Source organism: Musa acuminata, chromosome BXJ2-1, assembly GCF_036884655.1.
Source record: "Musa acuminata AAA Group cultivar baxijiao chromosome BXJ2-1, Cavendish_Baxijiao_AAA, whole genome shotgun sequence".
NCBI classification, from domain to species: Eukaryota; Viridiplantae; Streptophyta; class Magnoliopsida; order Zingiberales; family Musaceae; genus Musa; species Musa acuminata.
The window spans coordinates 8,706,040-8,723,018 of NC_088338.1; the positions used below are offsets into that span (position 1 = coordinate 8,706,040).

A 16,979-nucleotide genomic window follows, 5' to 3' on the forward strand; every position below is an offset into this window, starting at 1 on the left:
GCTGATCTAATCTTGACTGCTTGGCATCTGTTTCCAACCTGCCCAGCTGACATCTGACACTGTTATATTGAGATTTTCTATTGAGTTTTCAGTATCAGATAACAACAAGGTGGAAGGAGTATTTGACTTGTGGTCATCAATCTCTTGTCGTGTCATTTCTTGCATAAACTGATAAGAAACCATTAATTTAGTTGATGAAGGGCATCGTTTCTAGATGTCATGAATGGTGAGAAAGAAAACTCTTTTTTATGAAGAACAAATGTATCGCAAGCTTTGTGCTACCAACTCAAATCCCAAAAGAGGTTGGTGGCTGAGCACTTCATTGCCACTGTTGCTAGGATCATCAATGGAAGAAGACACCTCCAAAAGGAGTATATTCTGATCAAATTTAATTCTATATCTTAAACAAGCATTGCAAAATCCTACATCAATGTGTCACACTTTGTCTCTTCTGATTATAAATTGAAAGTTCAGAGTATGTCTAAATCATGACAAGCACATCAGAAAATCCATATTTCTTCAGATTATCAGACAGACAACATGATTTATGAGAAGGATTCACCATGGTGCTTTGACCATATCAGTTGCGGTGATGTTGCTGTTAAGCAGCAATAACTTGCACCGGTTTTCGCCTCCATTAGCTCAATTCATCTAGGTAAAGTATTCTGATGAATAAATGCATCTTTTAGCTTCTTTCCGACAAATATTTTGATGCTGCAATGGAGAAAAGAATAGATGCCATATTCATTTGATTTGAACAATTTGTCCTAATAAATGCCTATTGAGGTCTGGCACTTCAAATAACTAAATTTGCAGGAAAATGGTCAGCACAAGATTCGACTTCCATGCCATGGTCATGAATGACATGAGTGCTGATAACTTCAGCCAACAAATGGACATAAAACAATCTACTTGTAAAGCAGGATCTACTTGTAATCATGGAATGCTCTTGGATTTAATCAGTGCAGTGCTGCTGCAAGTTGCATTAGATATCAATGTGTGAGCTCAGTGCCAGAGATGAAACTTTTGTTGTTAGCTTCTTTTTCTATTGCTAATGGTTCCTTCTTTAACTAAGTCAACCTTACCGGTATGTCGTCACGAGTAGAACTATTATGTCTTTGTCTTCTCCATGCTCCTCAGAAGGATAATCAACAATGGCCCCATCAACTGTTAAATCTATTGTCTCAACATTGATTACTCTTCTTCTTTAGGCTAGCATTGTAGACATAGGCATATTTATGTATTCAACATAGTTTCTATCATTACAGGGAGGGAGAAATATTGATTCTGGAGCCAACTTGAATGAAGTTGTTAGGCTCAACATATTTGGTCTACTGTGATTGCCAAAGATGATTTCTTAATAGTTGCAGCTGGCAAACTTGTATCAAGCATATAAACTGAAATCTAGCAGAAGAAACTAAACTTACATGCTCAGCCCTGATGGATTATTATTTATTTATTATAACATATATATATATATATATATATATATATATATATATATATAATAGCTTTTCTCCATGGAAATTTCCATTCTTGATGTTATATCAGAAAACACAATTATGAATGGTTGTTGACTTGGTCCACCATCAGCATCACCTTTGTATTGACATCACCTTTGTATCAGAAAACACATTGGCATCCACCATCAGCATCACCTTTGTATTGACTTGGTCCACCCACTTGTAGATGCAGCTTGAAGTTGATCTCCCTCAGCAAAGTCCAATGCCAGGCTGCAGAAGAAGTTGCTGTCATTGCCATCTCTGATCTACTTGTGCAGGGAAAGTTAATCCAACAGTTGAGGAGTCTCTTGTGGATGTTGTGCTGTTGTCTTTGTTCTCAGAAACTTCTCTTGGCCTCCTGGCCATGTCCCACACAGCTGACTGTTCTGTCTCCTTCTCTCCTCCTGTCCCTTTTCCCTATGTTTCACCACAGACTCAGTGGGTGCACCTGCCCTTCATCCTCCAGTGTTCTTTCCACTAATCTTGGCATGTATTTGTCATTTTCAGTTGCCTATATTTGGTGCTTATCTCCTGGAAAAATTACTTATATCCGCAACTGAACCAATCACAATTGTCAAAACCAAATCAAACACTTAAGCAATTGTACTCCAAAGGTAATAATTGAGATCTTTTATGAAACAAGAAAAGAGATTAGTGGATTAATTCCATTCCCAAGTCTAACTAAATATCAATTTTCATTTCCTCAATGAAAATTTATTCATATGAGGATTTAAAATATCATGTAAATAAACCCATTGGATATAAATAATGCCATCAAGGGAATTGACATATCATGAGACTTTGTTTAAGTCAAAATCAAAATAAAATATTAGCTTAATAGGCCAGTCAAACCTGTCCCAATCCAATAGCCCATACTCTTCTTTTGACATAAGGTGACTTGACACAACCCCTCTCTCTTCATACATCCCTTCTTTCCATCTCTACCACAAACAAACTAATTAATGTCAACATTATCTCAATTTTTCCCTCTTTTAATTTTTTAAATATTTCATTTATATTAATAAATATATATATATATAAATAATTTTTATCACTATCATAATTACCACTTAAAACTATTCACAGTCCCTTTTTATTATTGATAATCTTTTTAAAAAATAATAAAATCATAATATTATTAATTTTTTTTCTTTCTCTATAATATTATTGATGCTGTCTGACCCCACTCAATATTATCCCTCAAAAAAGAGAAAAAAGAGAATGAGAAAAAAAAATGAGAAGAACATGAACATATTTATTTATAATTAATTAAAAAAAGTTATAAATAATAAAAATGACATTAACACACTTAAATAATATCTATACTTTAATTAACCATCATCCCTCCCACCAAACTCACAATTATCTCCAACCATAAAGCTTCCCCACCTACCCTCCAGCCTTCCTCCAATAAAACGCCTCGCTTTCCTTTGTTTCATTGCTTTTCGTGGAGGAAAACCCGTAAAAGAGTAGTCTTTAGAGGGGTGGAGAGATGTGTGGAGGAGCGATCATCTCCGACTTCATACCGCCGTCGGCGTCGCGGCGGGTGAAGGCGGAGCACCTGTGGCCGGCCGGGAAGAACAGGAGGGGGAAGCAGCGGAGGGTGGAGGTCGAGGATGACTTTGAGACGGACTTTCAGGAGTTCAACGACGAGTCCGAGGAGGACGACTTCGATGACTTCGAGGAGGGCGAGATCAGCTTTAAGACCGTCCAACGGAGATCATCCTTCTCTCGAGGTAATTGAGGAAATTTGTGAAAAAAGTTGCGATTTTTACCAGAAATATCACTTTTATTCTATCTTCTTCTAATTGTATATCCTCTATTTTAACTAGATCTCATCTATAATAGGTTTAAGACTTGAGATTCTTTCTCTTGAGTTGTGAAGAACGGAGTGATAATAAGTTAACAAAAATAAAGGTGGGTTTTGTCTTTTTCACACATGGTGTTATTTTTTTATCATCCGTCTTGCAATTTTTCGCCAATTTAAGACTAGTTCTTGCAGAGCTTTTCTTCGGCTTTTGTTCTGGAAGGACAAAGGTTAGAAAATCGAAGTAGCAAATCGAATGATAATCTTTGAGATTTCTTATGTTACTGAATTGTGTAATTTCCATTGATTTGTTAGTGGATCTTTTCTTTACGGCCTTCTGTCGTTCAAAGGTACCCAAACTCTGGCAGTGGCTCAAACGATCTTTTCAGAATTTGTTTTTGTTAACAAGTGATCAAGAAACACGAGATTTGACTTCAAATCTTTTTGTAGGTGCTAATGATCCCAAGTTGATTATTATTTCAACTTTCGAGAAATTTAATTTTCTTGAAAACAAGAAAGATGATTTTTTTCTTTCATTGTAACATAACACGTTGTGAATATGGTTATCTTTTTTGGGGAGGTTATTGAAACTTTTATGTAAGAAGTGAAAAAGCTGGGCTTTTTTTCCATTCAGGTTTGAGAAAGATGGTGAAGCTTAGATCTTTGTTTCCTAGATTCTTGGTGATGTGAGCTTAAGTCTAAAAATAGGAACCTTGTCCGAGTGCTAATGTTTTGTTTCGTGAGAAAAATAAGTTTCTTATCTACTCTAGGCTAGTGCAACATTGTGATTTGTTGTGTTTTTCTGATATCTGAGTGTTGGATATAGGTGAGGTTTTGCAATCTTGTGTTAGAGAATCAAAATTCCTAGAATTTCACTAGCAGATGATCGGATCAAAGGGAACTACCTAGACAACTTATATTATGTTAGTTTTTACACATTGGATGAGGAGAGAAACAGGAAGAAATTATTGATTATGGATGGAGATGATCTAAACAATTATGGTTACTTTTCTTCACTAATCTGATTAGCTTTTGAATGAGGAGTTTTGGTGCGGGGGAAGGCAGTGATTTAGTTGCTTCCAAGTAATATGGTTATGTTTTGTGTGTGTGTTGGGAGTGTAAAAACTGCTGAAAATCTTGTTCTATTTGTACTGCAGAGGGTTCTGTCACTCTAAAACCAGGAGACTATGATGGATCTGCGGTTGAGTCAACCAAAAGGAAGAGAAAGAATCAATTCCGTGGAATCCGCCAGCGCCCATGGGGCAAATGGGCAGCGGAAATCAGAGATCCTCACAAAGGAGTCCGTGTTTGGCTCGGGACATTTAACTCAGCTGAAGAGGCTGCAAGAGCTTATGATGCTGAAGCTCGTCGCATCCGTGGCAAAAAGGCAAAGGTGAATTTCCCCACTACAGCAAAGTCTGGTGGCCAAAAGCGCATTCAGAAGCCTACTTCTCGAAAACCACCTATGCCAAATCTGTCTGAACAAAATGAATTCAAGCAGTACACCTATCTGAATGACCAGGATTGTGATGTCTATTCTGCTACGGGCTTCTTGGAAGAGAAGGTGCTAACTAAACCTGACTATTGGAACCCCACTGCAACAAAAGAACTTTCTGCACCTTGTGAAGTTCTCAACTTCCCTTCTGATGAGGGAAGTAACTCTTTTGGCCATCCTGACTTTGTATGGGAATATGAGACAAAAACCCCAGAGATCATGCCAGTTCATGTTCCTGCTGCTATCGAAGGCAATGTCACTGAATTGCTGGGACATGATAACCCTCAGACGAATTTGAAAGACAATTGTGGAGTGGAAGTGTCGGCAGAAGAGAGCACTGCAGTTAAACTCCCTGATGACATATCTGCTTATGAGTCGTACATGAAAATCCTGCAATTTCCTTACCTTGAGGAGAGCTCCAATTTGTCAATTGACTGCCTATTTGGTGGTGAATGTTAGGATCGAGAGCACTAAGAGGGGGGGGGGGTGAATTAGTGCAGCGGATATTTTTCAGCGATTAAAAAACGAAAGCTGCGTTCGTTCGATAAAGACTATTTTGATGCAAAAGCCGATTCTAAGATTACTTATGATTAAGTGCAGTTTACGTTTAAACACAGTTAGCGTCTAAACGCAGTTTGCGTCTAAATGCATATTGCGTCTAAACTCAGATTGCGTCTAAGCGCAGTTTGCGTCTTAGCGCAGATTGCGTCTAAGCGCAGATTGCGTCTAAACGCAGATTGCGTCTAAGCGCAGATTGCGTCTAAACACAGTTTGCGTCTAAGAGCAGTTTAAGCAGAAGTATAAAGACAATGTGCTGCTGTTGTACAGCTCAAAAAGTAATCTGCAAAAAACAGATTTACGTCTAAACGCAGATTTACGTCTAGACGCAGATTTACGTCTAAACGCAGATTTACGTCTTAAACGCAGATTTACGTCTGAACTTTGAAACTCGTTTGTATACTCGCAGAAGGCAGTATGCAGTTGAAATCAAGACGTAAACGTGAACTGAGATATGATGATTGTGCGAGGAAAGCCGATTTACGTCTAAATGCAGTTTTACGTCTAAATGTTGAAACTCGTTCGTAAAATTGTAGAGGACAGTTTGCAGTTATCAATAGGATCAAAATGTAAGTGTAAACTGCAAAGAAACTCGTTCGTAAAAGCACGGAAGACAGTTCTGCAGAATCAAACGTAAACGTAAACTGTAATGTACGAAAATACGAATTTACGTCTGAATGCAGATTCGGAAGAACAGCACTTAGAACTTGTTCGTGAAAGCGCAGAGAGCAGTAGTAATGAAGGAGGTTTGCAGTAATGATAAAGTGCTAAAAAATAAACGCAAACCAGAGATTTAGAGTGGTTCGGTCAGCCTTGACCTACTCCACTTTTGGCTTCCTCCACCGACGAGGTCGCCGACGTCAACTAGGGGCCTTCCTTCAATAGGCGAAGGCCAAACTGCCCTTTTACAGTTTCTCTCCTTTTGACAGGCTCAGGAGACAACCTTTACAGACCTTTCTCTCCTCACTTTACAACTGAAAACTTGAAGAACAGAAGGAGGAGACTTAAAGGCTTTACAACACTTTTGAGCTCTTAGAATCACAGAAAAGATCAAGATTTCGGTGTAGGTCTGTATCTTTTCAGTGCTGAATGGGTGGGGAATTTATAGGCCCCAACCCAATTCAAATTTGGAGCTCAAAACAATCAAATCCCGGAATTCTGGGATCAGGCGGTTGCACCTCTTGACTGGAGAGGTTGCACCGCCTGGCAGAGCTCGAAGACCGAGCTCAGGCGGTGCCACCTCTCTGCCAGGGAGGTTGCACCGCCCAGTCTTGCTCGAAGACTGAGCTCAGGCGGTGCCACCTCTCTGTCAGGGAGGTTGCACCGCCCAGTCTAGCTCGAAGACTGAGCTCAGGCGGTGCCACCTCTCTGCTGGGGAGGTTGCACCGCCCAGTCTCGCTGGAAGGCCTAGCCCAGGCGGTGCCACCTCCTGGCCTGGGCGGTTGCACCTCCTGGTGCAATCAAGGTCCGAATGGTTCATTCCATTCGGCCCAATTTCAGTCTTTCAGGGGCCCAATTGCCCCAAGATTAAGCCAATGGGATCACCTCCCATTTTCCAACTTAATCAATGTGCTAACTACGATTAAATCTAAGACAACTTCTGCAGCTTTGCTTCGGTGCGTCAATCGCTCCTTCCGGCGAGTTTCCGGCGAACTTCCGTCGATCATCCGATGAACCCTCGGTGATGCTCCTGCGGACTTCCGGCAAACTCCTGGACTTTGCGACGATCCACTTGGCAAGTTCCGACGAGCTTCGCTTGGCAAGCTTCTGGACTTCTCGGATCTGTTCTCGCAGAACCTCCGACGACCGTCCGAACTTCCGTCGAACTCTCGAACTCCCAACGTGATCATGAACTTGACTCCGGCGCAACTCCTGCTGCTTGTCTATCTTTCATCGTAGTTAATCCTGCACACTTATCTCAACACATAGATTAGACAACAAATGACAATTGACTTCATCATCAAAATCCGAGATTCAACAGTGAACTGGCTCAGGATGATCCGAGTGCTGTGAACCTGTGGAGCTTCGATGATCTGCCCATGGAGGGCAGTGTTTACTTGGGGACTTCGGCCCTGGCTACTGGTTCTCTGTAAATATGGATAAAAGTAAGCATTCCATGGATGACATTCTTTCTATTTAGCCATGTCATCTTTATGTATCTCCTTCTTCAGAGGAGCAATTGGTTGTTTCCCTTACATTCTTTTTACTTTCTCAGGTACCAATGTTGATGAAGGTTGATTATGGAGGGCCAGAATTGTTTATGGGGTGTCATGAATCTGAACATGATTCCGTTTGCAGAATAATCTTTGGAAACAACATTTTATATCTGCCTTTTAAAGTGTTTTGGCTTTTAGCTTATGGACTCACATTTACTATTATGCTGACGATTGGTGTATCTGTTGCAAGTTCTTGTTCTGTGACATGCTTTTGAACTTGGGGTAGATTTTCCCCTGCTTTATCTACTTTCATCGTTGTCTCCTTGATGATTGATCGACTTGAATCTGGTCGCTGGTGGACATTGTGCCTATCATCTTCAGATCTTCTTTGCTTGATGTGGACCGAAAACCAAACCCTGTGATGCGGTTAATATATCAGTTATACTTTTTTGTTGGATTCCTCTATGATGATCTCTGTCGCTTCTGGATACACGTCCTTTAATGCAACTTGTTAACCTTTGTTTATGGATCAAATAGTATTTAATCAGATGCCTTTCAAAACCAGGGTGGGGAAGCAAAAATGGTGGGTGGCAAATCCTTGATCAGTGGCTTTGGGGAATGTTTTCCAGTTGGCATTGTAAAAGATACAAGAGAGTGATGCTGCTGGTAAACAAATACTAGACTGTAAGTACCCATTTCTGATCTTCGGCTTGTAAACAACTTTGGGGAATACACATTCAAGACAAACCAGTTGCAATGTTTAGACTGTAAGCACCAATTTCTTCATCTTACCTTTTTGGTCATTCATCATCTAAAGCTGAAACACATGAATCAGTTAAATGATTTGTCATTATTTTTGCTATATGTATACTACCTGACTGTACAATTTGCATACTTGTAATCTGTAGGCCACGGATATTACAGCAAGCATTTGTTTACAGCTTTTGGCTTTCGGTAGGCAGCCACAAAAGATTATATGATGACCAGGCGGCCAGGAGAGAGCTGGATATGTACAAGGGATCCCTCGAGGGAGACTAACTTGTAAGCTTTGAGTATAGCTCGTCCAATGCCAAGTACAATGGCTCAGCAGCTTGTGGTCTCCCGACAGTACCAAAGAGAATGTCACTGGTGGTCAAGTAAGGATCACCATAAAAGCACAAGTTTGTATCCGTCCTGGTTGCTACATAGTTCCCCTCAAGTGATACCCCAACAAAAGCACCTGTCAATTACCAATTCCGATTATAATCTTTTGGCAACAATGGTTGACATAAAAATAAGTATTTTTATCAAATGAGCATCGAAAAATGCACCACTATAGTTGCCGGTACTACATCTGCACAGAAAGAAAGAGAATATGATAATAACAACAACAAGCCATAATATCCCAACCCGGAAAGGGAACAAGAACAAAATAGGCATAACATGGCCTTTTTTATGGATGTCTACCAAAGTTTTTCCTCACAGTGGCAATAATATCTTACAGGCATACAACACATCAGATTTATCTCCCCAATTTAACCATTCTTCTCTTGCTTTGTGAATGCTGAATTTTAAACAAATTCCATTATTGCTGATAAGTTCTCAAAAGTGCTCTACAAGTAAACCTGAACTCGATCATTCTATTTGATCCTTCTGTAGCTCCAAAAGTCTATCCATTGCTTTAACCTAAGATTTAATTTTATGCTTCTCTCAGTAATTAAAATGTTGTCATCAGCTAATAGTGTCACTGTAAACTAATTACAAGTCAAGCTTGATAACTCAAAGCTCATGCCTGGTGCAAAACCATCATTGATGTATGTTCAGAAATGAATAGAAAATCGTTCAGGAAGTTTGGTGTTTCTTAAAATATATCTACAAATTAACTAGTCATTTAGCTGGAAGCATGCATCTATATAGAATAAAAAAAAATTACCTTTGCTGCAGCTGTATGTATAACACATGCCAGACCCTTTGTCGCCAGCTCGAAGATCTGCTTCAAACACTCTGCCAACTGGTCCTGCAGCAAAGCTCAAACCTGCACCAAGTGAAATATGCATGTTGCTGCTAAATGCCTTCACAGCTTTAGAGCCATGAAGCACAACTATAAAGTCCATGAGCTCGCCACCAATCTGTGTAATATAAGGAAAAGGATCAAATAACAAGAATTATGTATGGACCTAAAGAAAGAGCTAAAGGCAGGCAACAAGAAATACGTCAACAAGGTTTTAGCTTACGAAAAATGAAGAAATGCAATCATAAACTAGAAGTACTAAGGCGTAGAACACAATTGTAAACATTGATGCAATTGATTAGCCAAAAGCATGATAGAATACCATTTTCCTAGATCTAAATGATCTGCAGCAAATCAAGAATTGCAAATTTTCCTAGAAGTACTAAGTTGGGGAAAGTTTCAAAGGAAATTGACAGTGGTTTCATTCAAGGTTTTCAATGTTGATCATACCAATATATACTGATTAGTTTGACCAAATAATAATATCAAAATATATAGCGCTTTTTCAAATAAATAGATAGCTTGATGACTATATATATATATATATATATATATATATATATATGATACATTTTTATTTTCTACTATTTTATCCAATGATACTAGGTAGTACAGGTTGGTACACTTCCCAATTACCAATAGAATACTGAAGTGATGCCCTATTCTCAATCCTAACATAACATTACTGTTTTACATTTCCTCTCTCCTTTTGGTGTTATACACGAAGATGATTCACCTAAAGCATGGGTGGAGGACCATTATTTTGATGAGATTTTTGCACAAGATGGAATATCTCCAGTTATTATAATTCAGTGCTGCAAAATTTATATTACTTTTCAGATACCTTCAGCATTTCCTATCTTTTCTACACCACTAATCTTTAATCATAAGGCACATAATTATTCTGTTTTTTTTAAGTTCTTTTGTTTAATCTCAACTACTGTTGTTCCTCCTGAAATTTCCTAATTGATCATTGTTTATGAGTTGTGACAACATATCTCCAGACAAACTTAAACTGAGACAAATATGCTGATTCTTGGCATTTATAGTTGCTATGAAAATAGACAGTTTTATTTTTACTATGACTCGATTATACTTTTACGAAGAGTTTCACTAGATTATTTTTTATCACCAACAACCCTGGTCATAATAGATCTCTTCTTTTTGTTTTTCCAGAATTGTTTTTACTTTGCATAGTTCTTGTCGAGCTACACAAGGATAGTTTTCCTCTGTTGTGATCCCTCCATTTCTTTCGATGAAGTCGAATGCATCATCCATCATACCTCCATCGCACCCTTTGTTGGTGTTGGTGTCGCAATCCACCAGTTGTTGCTCTGACAAGGAGATGAGCTCGTTGGATCTGATCTGGTTTATTCCCACCACCGAAACTACTGTCGAGAAGGCCCAGCAACTCCCTGCAATAATTCATACTAAATTTTCATTTATTTCGATCGAGCACATCAACAAAAATAAAATATTTTGAGCTCACCGCATTTGCCTTGGTCTTTGATCGTAGTGACGGCACCCTTCTGCCTCCAGTAGACGGTGGGAGTTACATTGGTGACGTTCTTGTATAAGTACCCTATGAGGTTCGCGCTTCCTCTGAGAGTGCTGCGGCGACGAATCCTCGTCCCTGCGTACGTCCTCTTGAACTCCTCCCTCGCCGTATCGCCGAACTTGTTGAGGCTAAGCTTGTAAGGCTTGGCTTTCTTGTTGGACGCGAACACGTAGTTAGCGTTCTCTTTAAAAACATCAAAGCGGATGCGCTTCTCGTCGACGCTGCGTGACACGCCATGGTGGCTCTGCCACCTCTCGTACAAGTCCAAGAGCTTCTCCTCCGACGCGATGTCATCCCCAACCAACGGCAAGCCGGAGAATGCTACCGCAACGAGAAAGGCAGCGAACAAGAATCCTCTCCCCATGGTGGTGAACGAGGAGAAACCAAAAACAGGATGGAAGTAGGTTTATGGTTCGGAGGAGGTATTTATGGAGATGTTGGGAGTGAAGCATGACGACTGGGCGGTTAGGAGATTAGGGCAAAGGGCAATGGGCATGGGCATGGTCATGGGAGAGGCTCACTTTTACGTAACTGTTATTGGCATCTTCTTATCCCATGCATGCATGCATACGTCGAAAAGGTATATTTCTGACTTATATTTCTAAGGGATAATCTTTCTAAAAAAGAACTTTCTAAAGAAAAGACAAAAATAAAGGATTTCTTTAAATATGAAATGGATATTTTCGTATCTTTTCTTTCCGTGTATTTCTTTTAATATGAACTGCATCTGTATGCTTATGAGAAGTTGGTAAATACTACAGTTTGTTTAACCTGTAATTAGAATTGCTTAGTGCAGGCAAGAAAAAAACAGTAATATAGAGGTCGGTTGTAGATGAACCTTTAGCAGCCAAGCCGTTGATCATCAAACGAATTTTTGATGTCATCGATAGTAAGCTATGTTGAGTTTGAGAATCCAAAAAAGCATGGAATTATCTAATTTGCTTAAATTTTACATTCTTTAGCATGGCAGAGTACCCAAAATGCACCGTATATTGAAGGGGGGTGTTTTTAAGACTACTTCTGCCTTCAGAATTTCCAGTGGACTTCCTAGAGTTTTGATTGTTGATATGAACAGTGACAAAAGTTAGTGGATGATACACCTCCATTAGTCGTTTGAAAATAGAGATACAGCATTCCAAAAGGTTGACAAATTCTAGGTCTTCACTTCGCCTTTCAGTTGATATTCTATAATTTACAAGTTGTTCCATATATTTTCTGGTCGCGTTTCTGCTTAAATGTTCTCCTTCTTGGATTTATTTCATTCTGATACCCTGAATTTTATGTAAGCGACAGATCACGAGTTTCTTTTCATCTTTGGGATGCAAAAGATGGTTTCAGAAATCTGTATTCCATACGTTCTGAATATTTATCTGTCGCTTTTCGTGGTTTCTTGTGCATCAGCTGGATCAGGCTTTTTTGCTTGCATCAGTTTGAATACTTTCTTTGCATTAGGTTATCGTTTTCTTGTTCACGTTTGGCTTGTGGGATACCTTGTTTTGTGTAGTTACCGATCTTTAGTGACTCATGTTCTGGTTATTGATCTGTCTGGGTTTGATAACAGGGTCTGGGGCCTTACTCTGCCAGCATTAAGAAGACCGAGAAAGAAATTAAGGAATTAGCAAAGAGGGTTAATGATTTATGTGGTATGTGTTTGAACAGAAATTCTTGTTCTTTAATTATTGCATTTCAGACTTTTTCTCCTCCTTCCAGGGTCAGTGAGGAATTTGTTGGTTGACATTTCCTTCAAACTACTGTATGGTTATTGCTAGTAAACACTTGGAATAGCATGTACTGGAAAGCTATGAAGTTACTTTTCTACAATAACAATCTAGTAAGAAATGATTGAATGAGATAAAGTTTGAATGTTAAAGTGAAGCTAAATAATCACACTACAAAATAAGGTAAGTCAATTTATGTAAGCATGCTGGAAACTGATTTCTTGGCCTAGAGATATCAAGAACCTCATTACTTCTATTTAACCATCCATGAATCACACTATAGAATGAAGACACATATGCTACTGTAGATGGGTGGATTATGTCTTTATGTTTCATCGAGTGAGTGAATAAATATTTTGAGTTTAACAATCTTAGCAATCTAACAAAAATAAGGCAACGTCTGCTGTGGTGGTTCATCTTGTAAACTGTCGGGCAATGAAATGGGTCCATGTGGGGATTATGTGCATAACTAAGATGAGAATATGATACCAGTGTATGGAAAACCTGTGATTCATAGATAAAATTGAAGTTAAGAGGCAATACAGTAATTATTACCATAAGGGGAATCTGTTATAAAGAATCAAATAACACGGTTCTGCGCTTCTAGGAGGTTCATGATTGCTTGGTGAATTGTGACATTAGGTGCATAACATGAGAGTTCAATAAGCATAAGGCAAGATTTAAGCTAAGATAAAAACTGAGTTTCAGAATCTTTGCTGCAAAATGGAGAGATTTTCTATGTAGAAACGAATATTGCAGAAGGATTAGACTGCTGACAGATGTAACAGGAAAATTGCTTTCTTGTGGTTACCATTAGGAATATAAGTTCCTTATACTTAGTAGAACCACTATATAATAGTCTTCTTCAAATATTTACTTTAGTTAGGATTTTCTTTCAACAATGGTCTTTGATTAATTTTCTTCTGATATCATACGAGTTTCATCTTAGTAAAGATTAAATGTGCTATTTGATTTTCAGAGATTTTTTGGTTTATTTAACTCTTAACTGAATCCTGCATACTTTTGGTTGTGTGTAACTTTCAGAGTAATTTGTTTAGTGGTTCAACCCAACCCAGTCTGGTTCAGAAACAACTGTAGTAATCCAATGCAACTGATTTCATGACTGGATCGCAAAATCACTGGCTATTGATTGAAACTTGGTTGGAATCAGTTGATTCTAAGTTGACTTTTGCAAATCTATTATTATAATGAGGTGGTGGTCATAGCAGTCTGCCAGCAGCAGCCACATTCTGGTTGTTGTAGGAGAACAAAAAAGAAAAAAAGGGATATGGTGTGGTGCATTAGGTGGCTGGGTTCAATGGATATTAGATTTTGTGAATGATACTTCTGTGACCGTATATTTCCTTTGCTATTGATACTTATTTTATCCAGAAGAATAAAATGATTGACATGAATTTTAATTAAGAAAATCCCTTTGCTTATTCATAAAGGTTAATGTAGTGCTACGTTTTATATGCTACTGGTGTCCTGCTTAAATGTTTTTGGTTTGGATTGAATAATAGTAAGTTCAAAGTTCCACTGAAGAAAGCTTATATGTGATAGGGTTTGCTCTTTTATAATTCTAACCTTTATTAATCAGCAATTCTTGATGGAGTTTATTATTAATTCTTTTTCTTTTTAACCAATAGGAATTAAGGAATCTGATACTGGTTTAGCAACACCAAGTCAATGGGATTTAGTCTCTGATAAACAGATGATGCAGGAGGAGCAACCTCTTCAGGTAGTTATATTCCTGAGGTCTTATGTTTCTTCTCTTTATTTATTTTGGTTTTGAATCAGTTACTTATTTCCCTTTAAGGTTGCAAGATGTACAAAGATCATCAATCCAAACACAGAAGATGTGAAATATGTGATAAATGTCAAGCAAATAGCGAAGGTATGTTTTTGACTTGTCTAATGGGATTAATATTTTTAACTAAGTATTGACATTGAATATTTAAGGAAATGTTTGTCACATGCAGTTTGTGGTTGGACTAGGAGATAAAGTCTCTCCCACTGACATTGAAGAAGGGATGCGAGTAGGGTAAGAAAGATATTTTCATGTGATTTATGTGACAATATTATTGTTATTATTTGAGCTGATAGTCAAAATTCAATAAAGTTTGGTACAAGTGATTAAAAAAAGTGGTTAATGTTGAGGTAGTACCATAGCTAAAATAGCTAGTTGATGTTGGGATTGGACTCATTGGAGTATGTACTTAGTTGAACCTTTAAGAGGAACTTTTTATAAGGTGTGTGGTATGATGATACTTCAGGTTTGCGCCAAGCTAGGAGAGCATTTTCACTAACTATCTTTCTACTGTAAAAGAGTTTTATGGTATGTCATCTTTTTATAGTCGGGTCTTGCATGCATAGTTGACTCTTGCTAGGTGGGATAAGAATGCTATGGGTAGTAAGTGGTTGTTTCAGATAGTAATTATTGATAAAGAAACAGTAATCTATATTTAAATGATGGGAAAATGAACCATTATATAGAGAACAACAGGTAGCACATTTGTCTTGTCAGATTTGTACAAAATAATAATATCCATTGTTATCAGAATTTGTTAAATTCCAGCTGTGTTCTTTAGATGCTTGCAATTTATCAGGTGAGGTGATTAGAGATGCCTTTTCATGGGCTTTAAGAGAGAGTTGCTGTAGGAGAATAAGCATTCCTTTGTCCTTTGGTTGATCGTGCATTTCACAAGGAGAGATATGTCATGTGCCACAGTTTAAATAGGAAATGCATAGTTTTGATTTTACATTTATGTCTTGACGTTTAGAAATTTTGCCTCTTAATTTAGAGTATATTAAATTTCAAACCCTCCTAGAAATTTTATTTAAGCAAACATTTGTTTTACATGGACGTATACAGTTCTTATCCAAAACTCTGGTTCTGCTCTTTGGAGTTGATGGTTGCAGAAATGCCCATACAAGAAAAATAGAGAGACATCTTTGATAAAAAGTGTTTCTATTTTGCTAAGGGATTCAGATTATGTCAAAAAGACCCTTTCTTCATAATATTTACATAGTCCCTTTGGTGGAAGCTAACAAAAGAGTTTCGTCTACTGGTTTTCTATTTTTGTTTTTTTGTCTACTGGTACATGGAAAAGTTGAATGAATTTGCTCTCCAATCTTTTACTAAAGAGATATTGGCTAAGATGATCAACAATTTGCACTTACAGTTATTGCATGTGTTTTCTTTCATCCTTTAAACCTGGTGATCTTCTCTTCATATCAAGAGTACTTTTTGCTGTCTTAAGTTCAAATTTGGTATTAGTAAAAGAAGGCAACAGAGAATCATTTCTCTATGGATGTCTTTTTTTTTTTCCATGCAGAGTTGACAGGAACAAGTATCAGATCCAAATTCCTTTGCCACCAAAGATTGATCCGAGTGTTACAATGATGACGGTTGAAGAGAAGCCTGATGTTACATACAATGATGTAGGTGGATGCAAGGAGCAAATTGAGAAGATGCGAGAAGTGCGTAGAACTTGTCTTTTATCTTTTCATAATTTTTAGGGTTAACTTATTTACCAGTGGTTATATAACATATGTTACTTTTACCAGGAGAAAATCTAATTACATATGTTATGCCATTTGCAATGTGTGCTTTTAAGTTCACATGGTCATCAACTTGCATATTAATCTATTGACATTCTTTGTGCATCATATCTTTTCTTCAGGTTGTAGAACTTCCTGTGCTTCATCCAGAGAAGTTTGTCAAACTAGGTATTGATCCTCCAAAAGGTGTTCTCTGTTACGGGCCCCCAGGAACTGGCAAAACATTACTAGCTAGAGCAGTAGCTAACAGAACAGATGCTTGCTTTATTCGTGTCATCGGAAGTGAGCTTGTCCAAAAGTATGTTGGAGAAGGGGCTCGGATGGTTCGCGAGCTTTTTCAGGTTGTCAAGCATCTGAGTGAAACTGTTGTGTTCTTATGATTTTTACTGCTGAGAATCTATCTCTACCATTTTTCTCACTTCAATTGTAAGTATGCATTCAAATCCAATCTCCTAAATTAAATTATCAACGAAACGGTTGTCTGCTGTAACCCTTACCATTCGTCCATGCTATTATTCTTGAAGGAGGGAGGGGAGGTATTCACGCTGAGCAGGCAGGGATTCATTTTAATGGTGCAGTTGATGTGCACATGATACACTTTCTTCAATTTGATGAACATCCATTCAATGTA

The 16,979-nt window shown here is 38.1% G+C and overlaps 3 protein-coding genes across 3 annotated transcripts; 2 read left to right on the plus strand and 1 right to left on the minus strand.

Annotated features, from left to right (window-relative positions):
- The first annotated feature begins 2,911 nt into the window (after nt 1–2,911).
- Nucleotides 2,912–7,824, plus strand: LOC135598795 (ethylene-responsive transcription factor 1-like). The gene is made up of 3 exons (XM_065093123.1): nt 2,912–3,238; nt 4,467–7,467; nt 7,578–7,824. The coding sequence occupies exons 1-2, from the start codon at nt 2,995–2,997 to the stop codon at nt 5,261–5,263; spliced, it is 1,041 nt and encodes a 346-aa protein (XP_064949195.1). The 5' UTR covers nt 2,912–2,994; the 3' UTR covers nt 5,264–7,467; nt 7,578–7,824.
- A 2,812-nt stretch (nt 7,825–10,636) lies between these two features.
- On the minus strand, nt 10,637–11,430 carry LOC135597953 (vignain-like). The gene is made up of 2 exons (XM_065091464.1): nt 10,998–11,430; nt 10,637–10,923 (listed from the first exon to the last, which is right to left on the minus strand). The coding sequence occupies exons 1-2, from the start codon at nt 11,428–11,430 to the stop codon at nt 10,637–10,639; spliced, it is 720 nt and encodes a 239-aa protein (XP_064947536.1).
- Nucleotides 11,431–12,633: 1,203 nt separating this feature from the next.
- LOC135598071 (26S proteasome regulatory subunit 7-like) lies at nt 12,634–16,780 on the plus strand. Its single transcript, XM_065091592.1, has 6 exons — nt 12,634–12,709; nt 14,434–14,525; nt 14,604–14,681; nt 14,767–14,828; nt 16,123–16,267; nt 16,471–16,780. The coding sequence occupies exons 2-6, from the start codon at nt 14,499–14,501 to the stop codon at nt 16,726–16,728; spliced, it is 570 nt and encodes a 189-aa protein (XP_064947664.1). The 5' UTR covers nt 12,634–12,709; nt 14,434–14,498; the 3' UTR covers nt 16,729–16,780.
- Nucleotides 16,781–16,979: the final 199 nt, after the last annotated feature.

Excerpts from the sequence above, each read along its gene's own strand:
- LOC135597953 (XM_065091464.1), bottom strand. The coding sequence starts at position 11,430 with ATGGGGAGAGGATTCTTGTTCGCTGCCTTTCTCGTTGCGGTAGCATTC. Across the intron at positions 10,924-10,997 it reads CAAAGACCAAGGCAAATGCG|GGAGTTGCTGGGCCTTCTCG; the intron begins GTGAGCTCAAAA and ends GAATTATTGCAG.
- LOC135598071 (XM_065091592.1), top strand. The coding sequence starts at position 14,499 with ATGATGCAGGAGGAGCAACCTCTTCAG. Across the intron at positions 14,682-14,766 it reads ATGTCAAGCAAATAGCGAAG|TTTGTGGTTGGACTAGGAGA; the intron begins GTATGTTTTTGA and ends TGTCACATGCAG. Across the intron at positions 14,829-16,122 it reads GAAGAAGGGATGCGAGTAGG|AGTTGACAGGAACAAGTATC; the intron begins GTAAGAAAGATA and ends TTTTCCATGCAG.
- LOC135598795 (XM_065093123.1), top strand. The coding sequence starts at position 2,995 with ATGTGTGGAGGAGCGATCATCTCCGACTTCATACCGCCGTCGGCGTCG. Across the intron at positions 3,239-4,466 it reads GAGATCATCCTTCTCTCGAG|AGGGTTCTGTCACTCTAAAA; the intron begins GTAATTGAGGAA and ends TTTGTACTGCAG.